We start from the raw sequence: 11390 nt of genomic DNA, 5'->3' as shown, positions 1-11390 counted from the left end.
TGGTGACCCCCAGCTCAGGAGTGAGGTGCCACCACTGGGAGCACTGGGGGCAGCTGTTCCCTGTGCCCTGAACCCCAGCTTGGGGCTGCGGTCCTGCTGCTTCACCAGCACCAGCTTCGTTTTAATAATTTAATGGTGCCTCAAATGTGTTTCCCGTGCAAGGAACACCCCAAATTTCCCCGCTGTGGGACAGGGACACATCCCCGGGAGCTGCCTCGGCGCCCCCTCCCCCAGTGCCCCCCAGCCCTGCCCGGGGGAGCTTCCCTGCACACGGCCGAGTGCTGGAAAACAGCAAAGCCTGACCGATATTCCCCAAAATCCGGCTCTGTCTCGGTGATTTGTGTCCGCTGCGATATCGAACGGCTGCCTGGAGGGACCCGGGTACTTAAAAACCCTGTGCAGGAGGCAAACAGGGAGATTTATCATTTTACTTTTGTGGTTTTCAGATAGTTTATGACACCGGGCTAATAACTCCGGAGCCCAAATCCTCATTGATCCGGGGGAAACGTGACGTTATCCTCCCTCCCCGTGCCCCTCGAGAGGCCGCTGCCCTCCAGGGATGGCTCCAGCCCGGCACATCCTTAGGATGCGCCCTCTGGGGTGTCCCAGAGCAGGGAGAGGAGCAAATCCTGAGCGCCCAGGGAGGCCTCCCGGGTCTCCCGTGGCTCTGTGACTCCAGCCAGGGCCACCGGGATTGTCCCTTCCACGCCTCCAGCCTCCTCCTCCCTCCAGCAGGACCCCAGGTCCCGTCTCGCCCCGTTAGGGACATTACTGCACCGCCACTTGTCGCATTCCCCCGGGACAGCGGCCACGCCCGGCTCTCCATCCCTGCTGGCTGTGGGGAGCTCCACGACATCCCCATCCCACCGGGGGTGAGGGACAGCCGGGCTGGCACCTCCTCAGGGGTGCTGCTCCGGGAGGGGACATCGGCCGGGCTGTCCCCGAGGGGACAAAGGCCCAGGGAGGGGCCAAAGGCGCAGGAGGTGCCCCGGTGCCGGAGTTGGTGCGCTCAGACACCGTAAATCTGCTTCATTTCCAATGCACGGTAACGACCGAGCTGCTCTCATCCAGGAAACTCCGCGAGGTTCCGGCTTTTAAGGGAAAAGATGAGACCGGGCGGGAGCTGCCAGGAGCTGCCCCCCTCTGCAGGCACCGAAAGGCTCCAAAAGGAGCAGCAGCCCCGCCTGGGAAGGCTGGGATTTATCAGCCCTTGGGGCTGTGGATCCCAAACCCTCCCACCCCACTGTCCCCAGCCCATTGTGGATCCCAGACCCTCCCATCCCACTGTCCCCAGCCCATTGTGGATCCCAGACCCTCCCACCCCACTGCCCCCAGCCCAGTGTCCCAATTCCAGCTCTGATCTGGGGCTGGAACACGGGCAGGGAAGGCTTGGGCAAGGCAGCCCCCCATGAGGGCACCAGGGACACCCAGCAGGGGCCTCCATGTGATTCCAGAGGGCAAACAGGGAGGGTTTCCCACTTTGCCCATGCCAGGGACACCCAGCAGTCCCTCTGTGCAATCCTACAGGAAAACAGGGTGGATTTCCCATTTTTCCCCCTGGCTCGCTGCTGGCATTAAAGACAAACCACTGCCATCATTTGAACTCCAGCATCAGGACCTAATTCAATCCCATCCTCCTCATTGTTGGAGGGCTGAGCATTAAACTGAAACCCTAAGCCAGGCCTGCAGTCATTTGGCTGGGGAGGAATTGATTCTGGCCATCAGCACTTTCTCATTTTCAATGGAGTCCCCCCATAACCAGGTTAATTTCTGTTAATCCCATTAGCCAGGTACTTTTGGCTCTCCAGCCCAATGATTTTGTGTCTGATCTGAAAGATTGAAATTGCAACCCAAGAGGACACGAACAGGAGCCTGTGATGGAGAGGAACCGGCCTGACACAGAACCAGCTCCTCTTCCACCTAAAAACCAAACCCTCCCCACCTTTCCCCTCCCTCCGAATCTCCCCGTGGCTGATGACCACGCACAACCAGTAAATTCACCCTGATTCATCTCCCTGCAGATCAGACTCTGCCCTGTCCTGCTGCACTGCTGTTGTCATTGCGAGTTTGGCTCCTGTGCAAGTTTTAGGCCCAGTTTTCTTCTCCTTGACTCAGATCAGTGCTGGTGCCTGCAAAGAGCTTCCCAGGGAGGTTGATCCCAGTATCCCACTGGACCCAGTCCCATGTGGGAATCCCTGGCACTGCCTCTTTTCCTCCCCAGGACAAAGGAGATTTGTCCCCAGGTCTGAGACCCCCAGGTGGGGGAAATGGGGGTTCCAAAAGGGGAGAGTTTTAAACTAGAAGAGATTTAGGTTGGATATAAGGGAGAAATCCTTCCCTGTGGGGGTTGGGAGGCCCTGGCATAAGTTCCCTCATCGCTGGCAGTGTCCAAGGCCAGGTTGGATGGCGCTTGGAGCACTCTGGAAGGTGTCCCTGCCCGTGGCAGGGTGGGATGGGACAGGATTTAAGGTCCTTCCAGCCCAAACCATTCCAGGATTCCCTGACCCTGTGGTGCCATTCTCCTGCAGGGAGCCAGCCCAGCAGCAGCAAACCAGACCAGCCCCACAAGGGCCACCCACGCCCACCCCTGAGCTCCCCCCTGTATCCCAGGAGGGGAAGGGTCCCCACACCCCTGCCTGGCTGGGGACACCCCTCCCCCCCCTTGTCCCTCATCCCAGGGCTGGGAGCGGGCTGAGCACAGCCTGCCCTGCCTGCAGCCCTGCCTGCGCCTCGCTCCTGCTCGCCAGGGCTCCCTTCCGCTCCCCAAGCACCTTTCAGCACGCAGCAGGATGGGGAGGCAGCTGGGGAACAGCTCGGAGCGGGCAGGAAGTGGAAGCAGCTCCTGCAGCTGCGGCGGGGCCGGGGCAGCAGAGCTGAACTCCCAGCCTGACACGCGAGGGACACGTGGAGGGGAGCGCTGGTGGCACCGAGGGACACCGGGAGGGACCCCGGGAGGGACACCGGGAGGGACAGGCCTCGGAGGGGTCAGCGGGAGGAAGGGCTGGGCTGGGCTGGGCCATCCTGCCCCTGCCAGGGGCACCTGAACAGGGAGGGACCTGGGGGGACACAGCAGTGACCATCACACACCTGGAGGGACACAGGAGTGACCACTGCAGCTCAGGGACACACAGGGACACAGGTGTGACCCACCGTGGTGCAGGTCCGAGTTGTGGCACTGTAGGTCTGGATTGTGGCACTGCACACCCAAACCACGGCATTGCACACCCAAATCACGGCACTGCACACCCAAATCACGGCACTGCACACCCAAAACACGGCATTGCACACCCAAACCACGGCATTGCACACCCAAAACATGGCACTGCACACCCAAATCACGGCACTGCACACCCAAATCACGGCACTGCACTCCCAAGCCCTCCCTATCCCTCATGCTGGGACATGTCCCCAGGGCTGGGGGTCACCACCTGCAGGGTCTCAGGGTGTCCTGGCCAAGCTCGGTGGCCTCTGTCACGCTGTCACCATTCTTTTCCTGGGAACATCCCAACCCTCTCCTTTTCCCCTGCGCCCCAGCCCCAGGAGCTGCGCCCTGAGGGGCCCTGGGTGCTCCCTGCAGATCCCTGATAAGAGCTTGGGGTGGCAGATAAGGACTGCTGCTCCCCAGCCCCCAGCCCTGGCCAGGATGTTCCCCTTTGAAAGGGCCAAATTTACCCGAGATGAGTCAGTTCCTCCGAGCTCCAGCCCCTGTTCTACATGGAACTGGAATTTCTCATGTCGGCACCGCAGGGGAGGCAGAGCTGGAGAAGACAATGGAGGCAGCTCCAGCCCAGGGGAAGCAGAGCCAGCTCTGTGTGCCTGAGAAACACAAACATTTCTAAACCTAAAAATAAAATTAACTGTAAGTGACAGCGAGAGCAGCTCTGCCTGTCCTCGCTGCCAGCCCTGCAGGGCCGGGCCCTGCTCCTCGGCACTGGGATTTGGGAGAATTCCCTGCTCTGCCAGGCCAGGCTGGGATGTGCAGCCCTGCCACGGGGCTGGGGGGACACTGGGCACCTGCAGCTCCCCGAGCTGCTGCTGGATCCAGGGGCAAACCCTCAGAGCAGGGAAACCTCTCGGGGTCATCTTCCAGCTGGGACAGGGGAGAATGGGCTGCGCTGACAAACCCTAAACCCCATCCTGCTCCCCTGACTGAGTACAAGGGTGGTGGGGACACAGAGCAGAGCCTTGGGGCAGCCCTGAGCTCCTCCTGCCCTCCCTGCTCGTGTTCGGGGGAGGCAGCGAATGTGGGAACGTCCCAGGACACGGCCTGGAGGCTCCAGGCTCCCTGCAGAGCCAGCCCAGCACTGTCCCTGCTCCCCAACCTCCTCCGGGCCCAGCGTGGCCACAGCCTCAGGGCAGTGGGGCCAGGAGGAGCAGGGGGATGTGGGGAATGCCGTGCCCCAAACAGGGATTTGGACAGCACTGCCCCAATTTCTGCTTTAACAACACCAACCCCTGCGCTTGCAGCTTCCCTCAGAACTCCCCCATCCCCATCCCGGCTGCACTTTGCTCCACGTGCACGGAAATTCAACAAATCCCAGCCCAGAGTGGGGGCTGTGGAGAGGGCAGCTGAGGGGAGACCCCCAAACCCCAAACCCCAGCGGGACAATCCTCTCCTTCCCCTCAGCAGGGCCATATAAAGACATTCTTCCTCTCCCCAGCCCCTGCGTTCTGGGGTCCCGTTCCCTCCTCGCTGGGGAACGCTGGGTTTGATATTTTTAATCCCTCAGCAGGCACCGGGGCTTGGCAGCAGAAGAAAGTGAAGTTAAAAGGGAACAGAGACAGTGGGGTTTGCCAGGGCTGCCTGCCCGGCCGGCCCCTCACGGCTGGGGCTGCGATTCCCTCTGCTGGGAGCTCACGGGCCACAGCTCGAGTGAAAAACCGGCTCAGCCTCGCAGTTTCTCTCATCCACAGGGCTTTGGGAGCTTTTCTTCAAAGGAAACCAAAAATCCAGAGCCTTTCTGGCTCTCCTGTGCACGCAGAGAGACTTCAGGCCAAGATGCATTTATATCAGTACAGGGATCAATTTATAATAAATCTCCATTTAAGGCTGGGAGATCCCAGCCACTGCAGCAATGCCATGGAAATGTTGACTTTCTTCGCTCAGAAGTTGCAGCAAAACCTTTTTTATTTTGTGAAAGCTGTAACTTTGCCCCTGTTCTGGACACCGCAAAGATTCCTGGAGAGGCCAAGAGAAGCTGTTGGTGGTTTATCATCCTACACCAGGCATTGCCCTGCATCCTGACGGCCTTTTCCAGCCTCAGCGATTCTGTGACTGTGGTTCCGGGACCGGGATTTTGTGGATTTCGGGATAATTCCAGGACCCAGCGGGAGGCGGCGCAGGGCGGCGGCAGCACCTCCCGCACGCTGGGGGGCGCCCGGCAGGACGCGCCGGAAGCCGGAACAAGGCAAACAACAACAACAATGGTACCAACAACAAACAAAAACCAGAAAAACAACCAGTCTCTTCCCGCTCTTTAAGCAGGAAATTTAAGTGGGAAATTTAAGCACCTTCCCCTTGGGTGCAGTTCCGCTCACAGCCGGCGCTGGGGGATGGGATTCGGTGGTTCTGGGGTTTCGTGGAGCAGTCAGGGGGTTTCCTGGTCAGTCTGGAGAAGATTGAGAATGGATCCCGTCAATCCACACAAATATCCCCCGGGGGTGTCACGGAATGGTGCCAGGAGCAATGAACATGAACTAAAACACGCCATGACGATGGCAGAGCCCTGGAACAGCTGCCCAGGGAGGGCTGGAGTCTCCCTCTGTGGGGCCATCCCAAACCCACCTGGAGGTGTCCCTGTGTCCCCTGCTCCGGGTGACCCTGCCTGGGCATGGGGCTGGGCTGGGAGATCTCCAGAGGTCCCTTCAACCCTCAGTATTCTGGGATTGTTTTATGTGGGGGTTGGGTTTGTTCTTTGTGCTCGAGTGGTGCCGTGTTTCTTTCCAGTACGAGGCCTGCAAGCTGAACAGCCAGGAGGTGGTGGAGGAGGACAAAAGACTGAAACTGCCACCAAACTGGGAAGCTAAAAAAGCTCGGCTGGAGTGGGAGCTGCAGGTGCAGGAGAAGAAGAAGGTAAGGAACTCCCTCACAGCCCAGGGGCCTGCAGGGACACCCTGACAGCCTTGGAGCTTGCACAGGTGTCACCCCCCAGATCGGTGTCCTGTTTGCCTCCTGGTTGTTTAAATCACTGTCCTGCACTGGGGGTTGGCTGGGCTGAGCTGGGGGGTTGTAACTGGGTTGGGTGCTTGGGTTTTTGCTGGGAGTGGGGTGCTCTTTGTGCTGTGCAGGAATGTGCAGCCAGGGGGGAGGACTACGAGCGGGTGAAGCTGCTGGAGATCAGCGCCGAGGACGCCGAGAGGTGGGAGAGGAAGAAGAAGAGGAAAAATCCCGATCTGGGATTCTCAGGTAACGGCTCAACTCCACAGCTGTGTTCATAATGAACACCTGTGTTGGTATTTTGGGTGAAAAGGGAACAGTGAGATCAAACCCTTCACCAGTTCTGACCCCAATTCTGTCCCCAGATTACGCGGCGGCGCAGCTGCGCCAGTACCAGAGGCTGACCCGGCAGATCAAACCCGACCTGGAGCAGTATGAGAAGCTCAAGGAGCAGTAGTGAGTCCTCATTTCCATCCTCTGCTACCATCTGTGGGATTTCTGAGGGATCAGCAAACACTGAACTCTGAAATCCTTCCAGCACATGCCTGTTCTCCTGGACACTGGGATATTCTTTAACCTCAGCTGGCCCTGCTTCAGGAGGGGTGGTGGGGTAATTAATGAGGTTCGTTTCTTCAAATTTGGCACTGCTGAGTTGGAAGAAATATTTGGTCAATTAGGTCACGTTTCAGTGTGTAATCAGTCACTTCCTGCAGCAGGGTTTGGGTTTTTTAGGCAGCCCAGTTTGGTTTAAGGCCTGAGTGATTTGCCCAGTTTGCATTCAGACAGATTTAGCATTTCAGGGGGTTCCTGTATCTTTCAGAGGCACCTGATGGTCCCCCTCAAAATAATTGAGCTTGGATTCGATGTTGACGTTTTCTCACTGGAATCTGGGCTTCCCACAGCTGAGCGAAGTGTAACAGGGGAACTCAGCAAAAGCAGCGAAACCACGAGGGCACGGAGGGATGGGACAAGGGCTGAGGGCTTCAAAGTGAAAGAGGGGAAATTTAGGCTTGATATATGAAAGAAACTCTTCCCTGTGAGGGTGGGCAAGCCCTGGCACAGGGTGCCCAGAGCAGCTGTGGCTGCCCCTGGATCCCAGAAGCGTCCGAGGCCAGGCTGGATGGGGCTTAGAGCAGCCTGGGATAGGGGAAGGTGTAGGGGTGGGACTGGCTGATCTTTAAGGTCCCTCCCAACCCAAACCCTTCTGGGATTCTCAGAAACCCCAAAGCACTCCCCAGGTGTGTCAGTGCTGTCCCCTTGCTCTCCTCCAGCGGGGAAGCCCTGTACCCCACCTCGGACAGCCTCCTGCACGGGACCCACGTGCCCTCCAAGGAAGGGGTGGACAGGATGGTGGCAGACCTGGAGAAACAGTGAGTAACGGGGGGAGAGGGGTGGGCCAGGGGCTGGTGGTGCCGCAGCCCCCGGGGCTCAGCCCCTGCTGCCTTCCAGGATCGAGAAGAGGGAGAAGTACAGCCGGAGGCGGCCCTACAACGACGACGCCGACATCGACTACATCAACGAGAGGAACGCCAAGTTCAACCAGAAGGCCGAGAGGTTCTACGGGAAATACACGGCCGAGATCAAACAGAACCTGGAGAGGGGCACGGCCGTGTGAGCCCACCCGGCCCCGCTCGCTCCCAGCACCTCTGGCCCAGTTCTTACCCAATTTTAACTTGCATCATGCAGCTGTTGCTTTCTCAGATCAGTGCTGTTCAGTGTGCTGGAGGTAATTTGCGTAATTCAGCTGTAAATAGCTTTTACTGCAGCTCGTGCCGTTGGTGCTCTAAATAAAGGCCCTTTGGACTGATTTGGGAGGTGGTGGTTGCTCCTCAGGGTTGTTTGCCGGCAGGATGAAGAGCAGCGGGACATTTCCCCATTCCCTCCCCCCTGGCAGTGCAGGGACAGGATAAACATGGGATCCTCCCAACCACTCAAGCCTTTCTTAAAGCAGCTTCCAGACACCAGTACTCAAATTCAGTTTATTTTACTAATAATTTATTTATACAAAACCCGGGTTTAACCAGTTACTGCCAGTCCATGCAACAGCCCCTTGGCTTCCTGAACTCCTTTCTCCTGGAGCAGAGGTCTGGAACGCTCCTGGCCCCCCTGCACCTTTTCCTTCCTCCCTCACAGGGGGCCTTTGGAGGCTGCTTTTGAAGCAAACCAAATAAATACAATCCTGTAGTAACTCGAGTTTGGCAGCAGAAGGAGCAGAAGGGACAATGTGACAGTGGGAAGGGCCATGGCTTCTGTGGCAGCGGGTAAAATCCTACAGAAATTTTCACTTCCAGAGGGGTACCCAGGGAAGGAAGAGGCCCTGAGGCAGGATCCACTTTTGGCATGACCCAACAGCTCTGCTGTGTTGCACTTTGTGAGAGGAGCTGGGCAAGTGCAAGCTAAACCCAGAAATAACCACGTAGAGCACAGGTCTAACACCTCACACACTCAGCCAGTGCAAAACTAAACTTTATTCACTTGAAGTAAACAGTTACACAATGTAAATCCAGGTGTTCAAAGAACAGCTACTCAACTATGGTTTAGAAAAAGTTACCCACCTGCAAGTTCTAGTCCAATAAAGCATTACAAAATATTTACAAATATACACAAGACTCCCATCTGTGGCTTCTGGATCTGTGTGCTCTCTATCTGAAAGAGAAACCTAAGATTCCAAAAATTAAGACCTCAAAATAAATACTCAGTATTAACAAATCTTCAAGCCCATCAGCAACCTCCAGCTCTCTCCTGAGGGGTGTGAAGTGCTGCGGTCTGACAGTGACTCCCATCAGCGTGCCCGGAACAGGGAGCTTTTGGGTGAGAAGTTCAGGAATGTTTTCTTCTCCTCCTTCTTGACAGGAACCCACTGCCCATAGGGGCTTCCCTTCCTGTCATCCTCTCTGGGTGGAGAAACGACTGGCTCCTTAACAACAACATGGCTCACTGGCTTCTGCAGGGCAGGCTTGGCCATTGTGTTCTGGAAGAAAAAAAGACATTTCCTGTAAGAAAAGGTGCTAAAATCTGTCACTCTTCAAAGGGTTTGCATGTACTGATCATATAAATCATGTAGATGTTTTCTCTCCAGGTTTTGGAATTCCTGATGCTTATACAGGGAATCAATCACGTGCACGTATCTGACACGGGAGAAATCCCTGAATCCTGAGTTTGCATTACTAAAATGTGGAACTTGAAATAAGGTGTGTTTTAAACTAGTTCTAGTTTTAAATTGTTCAGGTTGAGGGTAAAAACCTATTTCAAACACACTGCTGAGGTGTATTCACAGTGTTCTACCACCTCCTCCAAAGAACTCATTATCAAACATTAAATTCTCTCTGTCACCCCTGTTAAGATCTTTACTTGAGAAAAGCCTGAGCCAGGAGGGCTGAAGCGCTGGAATTCCACTTACATTAGGGCTGAAGGAAATGCTCCTCTGTATGGCTGCTCTCTCCATGCCACCCTTGGCCACGTCCTCAGCTGCACTCCCAGGTTGCTAAAGAAGAGCACACAGAGCTTAAGTGGGGATCCCTCACCCAGGGAAGGGCAGGCAGTCACTACACAGCAGAACTTTCTGTGGAGCGTTTCAGGTATTTAATCTAAAGTAGCTGTAAAGCTACAACAGAGCAGTGCTGAGCCCCACTGAGTGCAGTCAGCATCTGACCAAGGCAGCTGGGCCAATTCCCGTGGGAATGGAGGCAATTCCACGCCCCAGTTACGGCTCAGAAAGGACTCAAAGTCACAGCACGAGCTGCCACAGCAGAGCAGTGCCACAGCGAGTGGCAGCAGGTGCTGCACAACCATCCTGCAGAGCTTTGGAGAACGACAATAAACTTATCTGCAAGTGATGCAGGCCTCTTCTTCTGTACTCTCTCAACATCTGGAATATATTGCATACATTTATGAAAGGGATGCCTGTACCATTTGTGTCAAACCCTCAGCAAATTCACTTCCCTTTCCAACAGCAGCATCTGCAGTTACTGCAGGTTTGTATTTACTGTGCTCAGGGTAACACACCATGACAGAACCAAACTAAAATGCACTTTAAGCTGCTCCAGTTTCTCCCTCCCTTCAATTCACAGCAGCTACAGCCCACAAAGTCCCTTAATTACCACCAGATTTTCTTCCTCATGTCTGGAACCATAGTCATGATTTCTATAAGACAGAAATAAAGTATGTAAAATGCATTGTGTGCTTGGGCATGGAATTTCTGGGAAACAGTTTTGTTGCACATGAAAAACTTTTAACAGTTAAAAAAGGCAGAGATTTAACCTTAAAAAAAAAAAGGAAAAAAAAAAAACAAAAACCCAAACTATTCACTAGGTTTGGCAAGGAGACTCCTGGTTTTAGGTCAGAAAGGCATGAACTAGTGGAATTAATGGGAAATATCCCATTAGGAGAACAAGTCAAAGGAACAAGTCTCCCCTCCTTCCCCACCTGTCCCTACTGGACACTCAGGGGATCAACCACCTCTGACTGGGCCTTTGTGCTTCCAGCTTAAGGCAAAGCCTCGAGGTTTCTGGAGAAGTTTTTGTCCAAGAGTTTGAACTTGTAAGCACAACCTCCACAGTTAAGCTACAACACAGCCATGCAGACAAGTCTAAGAGCTGTTTACCTTTTCAGGGAGAACACTCCATACTTACCTCAGCTGACTCCGTGGCTTCCTCACGCTCCCGCTTCTCGGTTTTGATCTCTTTGGCAGGAGCAGAGATCTTCAGGCTCGCTGGCAGGACAATGTTATCTGTTCCCAGGGCTTTGGCAGCATTGGCTTTTGCTATTTCCAGGAGTTCCCTCTTGTCTAGAAGAGAAAGGAATAAAAAAAAAGTGCTTTGTGTCATGTTAAAATCCACATGTAGCTACTCAAACAAGCCTAAAATCTGCAGGTTTTGCATCTATACAAGCATCATCTGGGATTGATTTCGTCACAGCCTGTCCCCAGTGCCAATAACGTTCTGAAGAACAAGTTTTGTTAAATACATTTGTCCAACCACACCAAGGTTTTCCTTCACTTGGGCTTCACAAACCAACCAAGCAAAGGAGAATTTGCTTGCTTCAAACAAAACCTGTTTTTAGGCTCTCACACAAAGGAAATCTTAAAAAACCCCCCCAAAGTACCTTTTTCACTGAGGTGCAGAGGTGACCTACTCCGAGACCGTGTCCGGGACCTGCTCCGCCAGCTCCTGTAGGCCTCGGGGTAGATGGTTCTCCCAAAGCCATAGTACCTCCTGCCCCTGGAGCGGGACCT

The 11390-nt window shown here is 55.0% G+C and overlaps 2 protein-coding genes across 2 annotated transcripts in view; one reads left to right on the top strand and one right to left on the bottom strand.

The window, feature by feature from the left end:
• Nucleotides 1-4999: 4999 nt before the first annotated feature.
• On the top strand, nucleotides 5000-7965 carry SYF2 (SYF2 pre-mRNA splicing factor). Its single transcript, XM_008635165.2, has 8 exons — nucleotides 5000-5013; nucleotides 5322-5427; nucleotides 5529-5603; nucleotides 5948-6073; nucleotides 6289-6406; nucleotides 6523-6613; nucleotides 7429-7527; nucleotides 7607-7965. Exons 1-8 carry the CDS (start codon nucleotides 5000-5002, stop codon nucleotides 7770-7772), a joined length of 795 nt encoding a protein of 264 aa, XP_008633387.1. The 3' UTR covers nucleotides 7773-7965.
• A 640-nt stretch (nucleotides 7966-8605) lies between these two features.
• Nucleotides 8606-11390, bottom strand: part of RSRP1 (arginine and serine rich protein 1) — a gene marked incomplete at its 5' end in the record, with an annotated part of 3156 nt that continues 371 nt past the window's right edge. The window contains 4 exons of the mRNA XM_008635164.2: nucleotides 8606-9128; nucleotides 9558-9641; nucleotides 10789-10943; nucleotides 11261-11388. Of these exons, the coding sequence (XP_008633386.2) occupies nucleotides 8940-9128; nucleotides 9558-9641; nucleotides 10789-10943; nucleotides 11261-11388 (556 nt within the window). The remainder of the gene's footprint in view (nucleotides 9129-9557; nucleotides 9642-10788; nucleotides 10944-11260; nucleotides 11389-11390) is intronic.

This window comes from Corvus brachyrhynchos, unplaced genomic scaffold (genome assembly GCF_000691975.1).
Source record: "Corvus brachyrhynchos isolate BGI_N302 unplaced genomic scaffold, ASM69197v1 scaffold65, whole genome shotgun sequence".
In the NCBI taxonomy this organism is placed as follows: domain Eukaryota; kingdom Metazoa; phylum Chordata; class Aves; order Passeriformes; family Corvidae; genus Corvus; species Corvus brachyrhynchos.
Note: the sequence above shows the minus strand (reverse complement) of the source record. Positions and strands in the feature narration are given on the sequence as shown.

Coding starts and splice junctions, on each gene's coding strand:
- SYF2 (XM_008635165.2), top strand. Junction 6,074..6,288: donor AGGTGCAGGAGAAGAAGAAG/GTAAGGAACTCC, acceptor TGTGCTGTGCAG/GAATGTGCAGCCAGGGGGGA. Junction 7,528..7,606: donor GTGGCAGACCTGGAGAAACA/GTGAGTAACGGG, acceptor GCTGCCTTCCAG/GATCGAGAAGAGGGAGAAGT.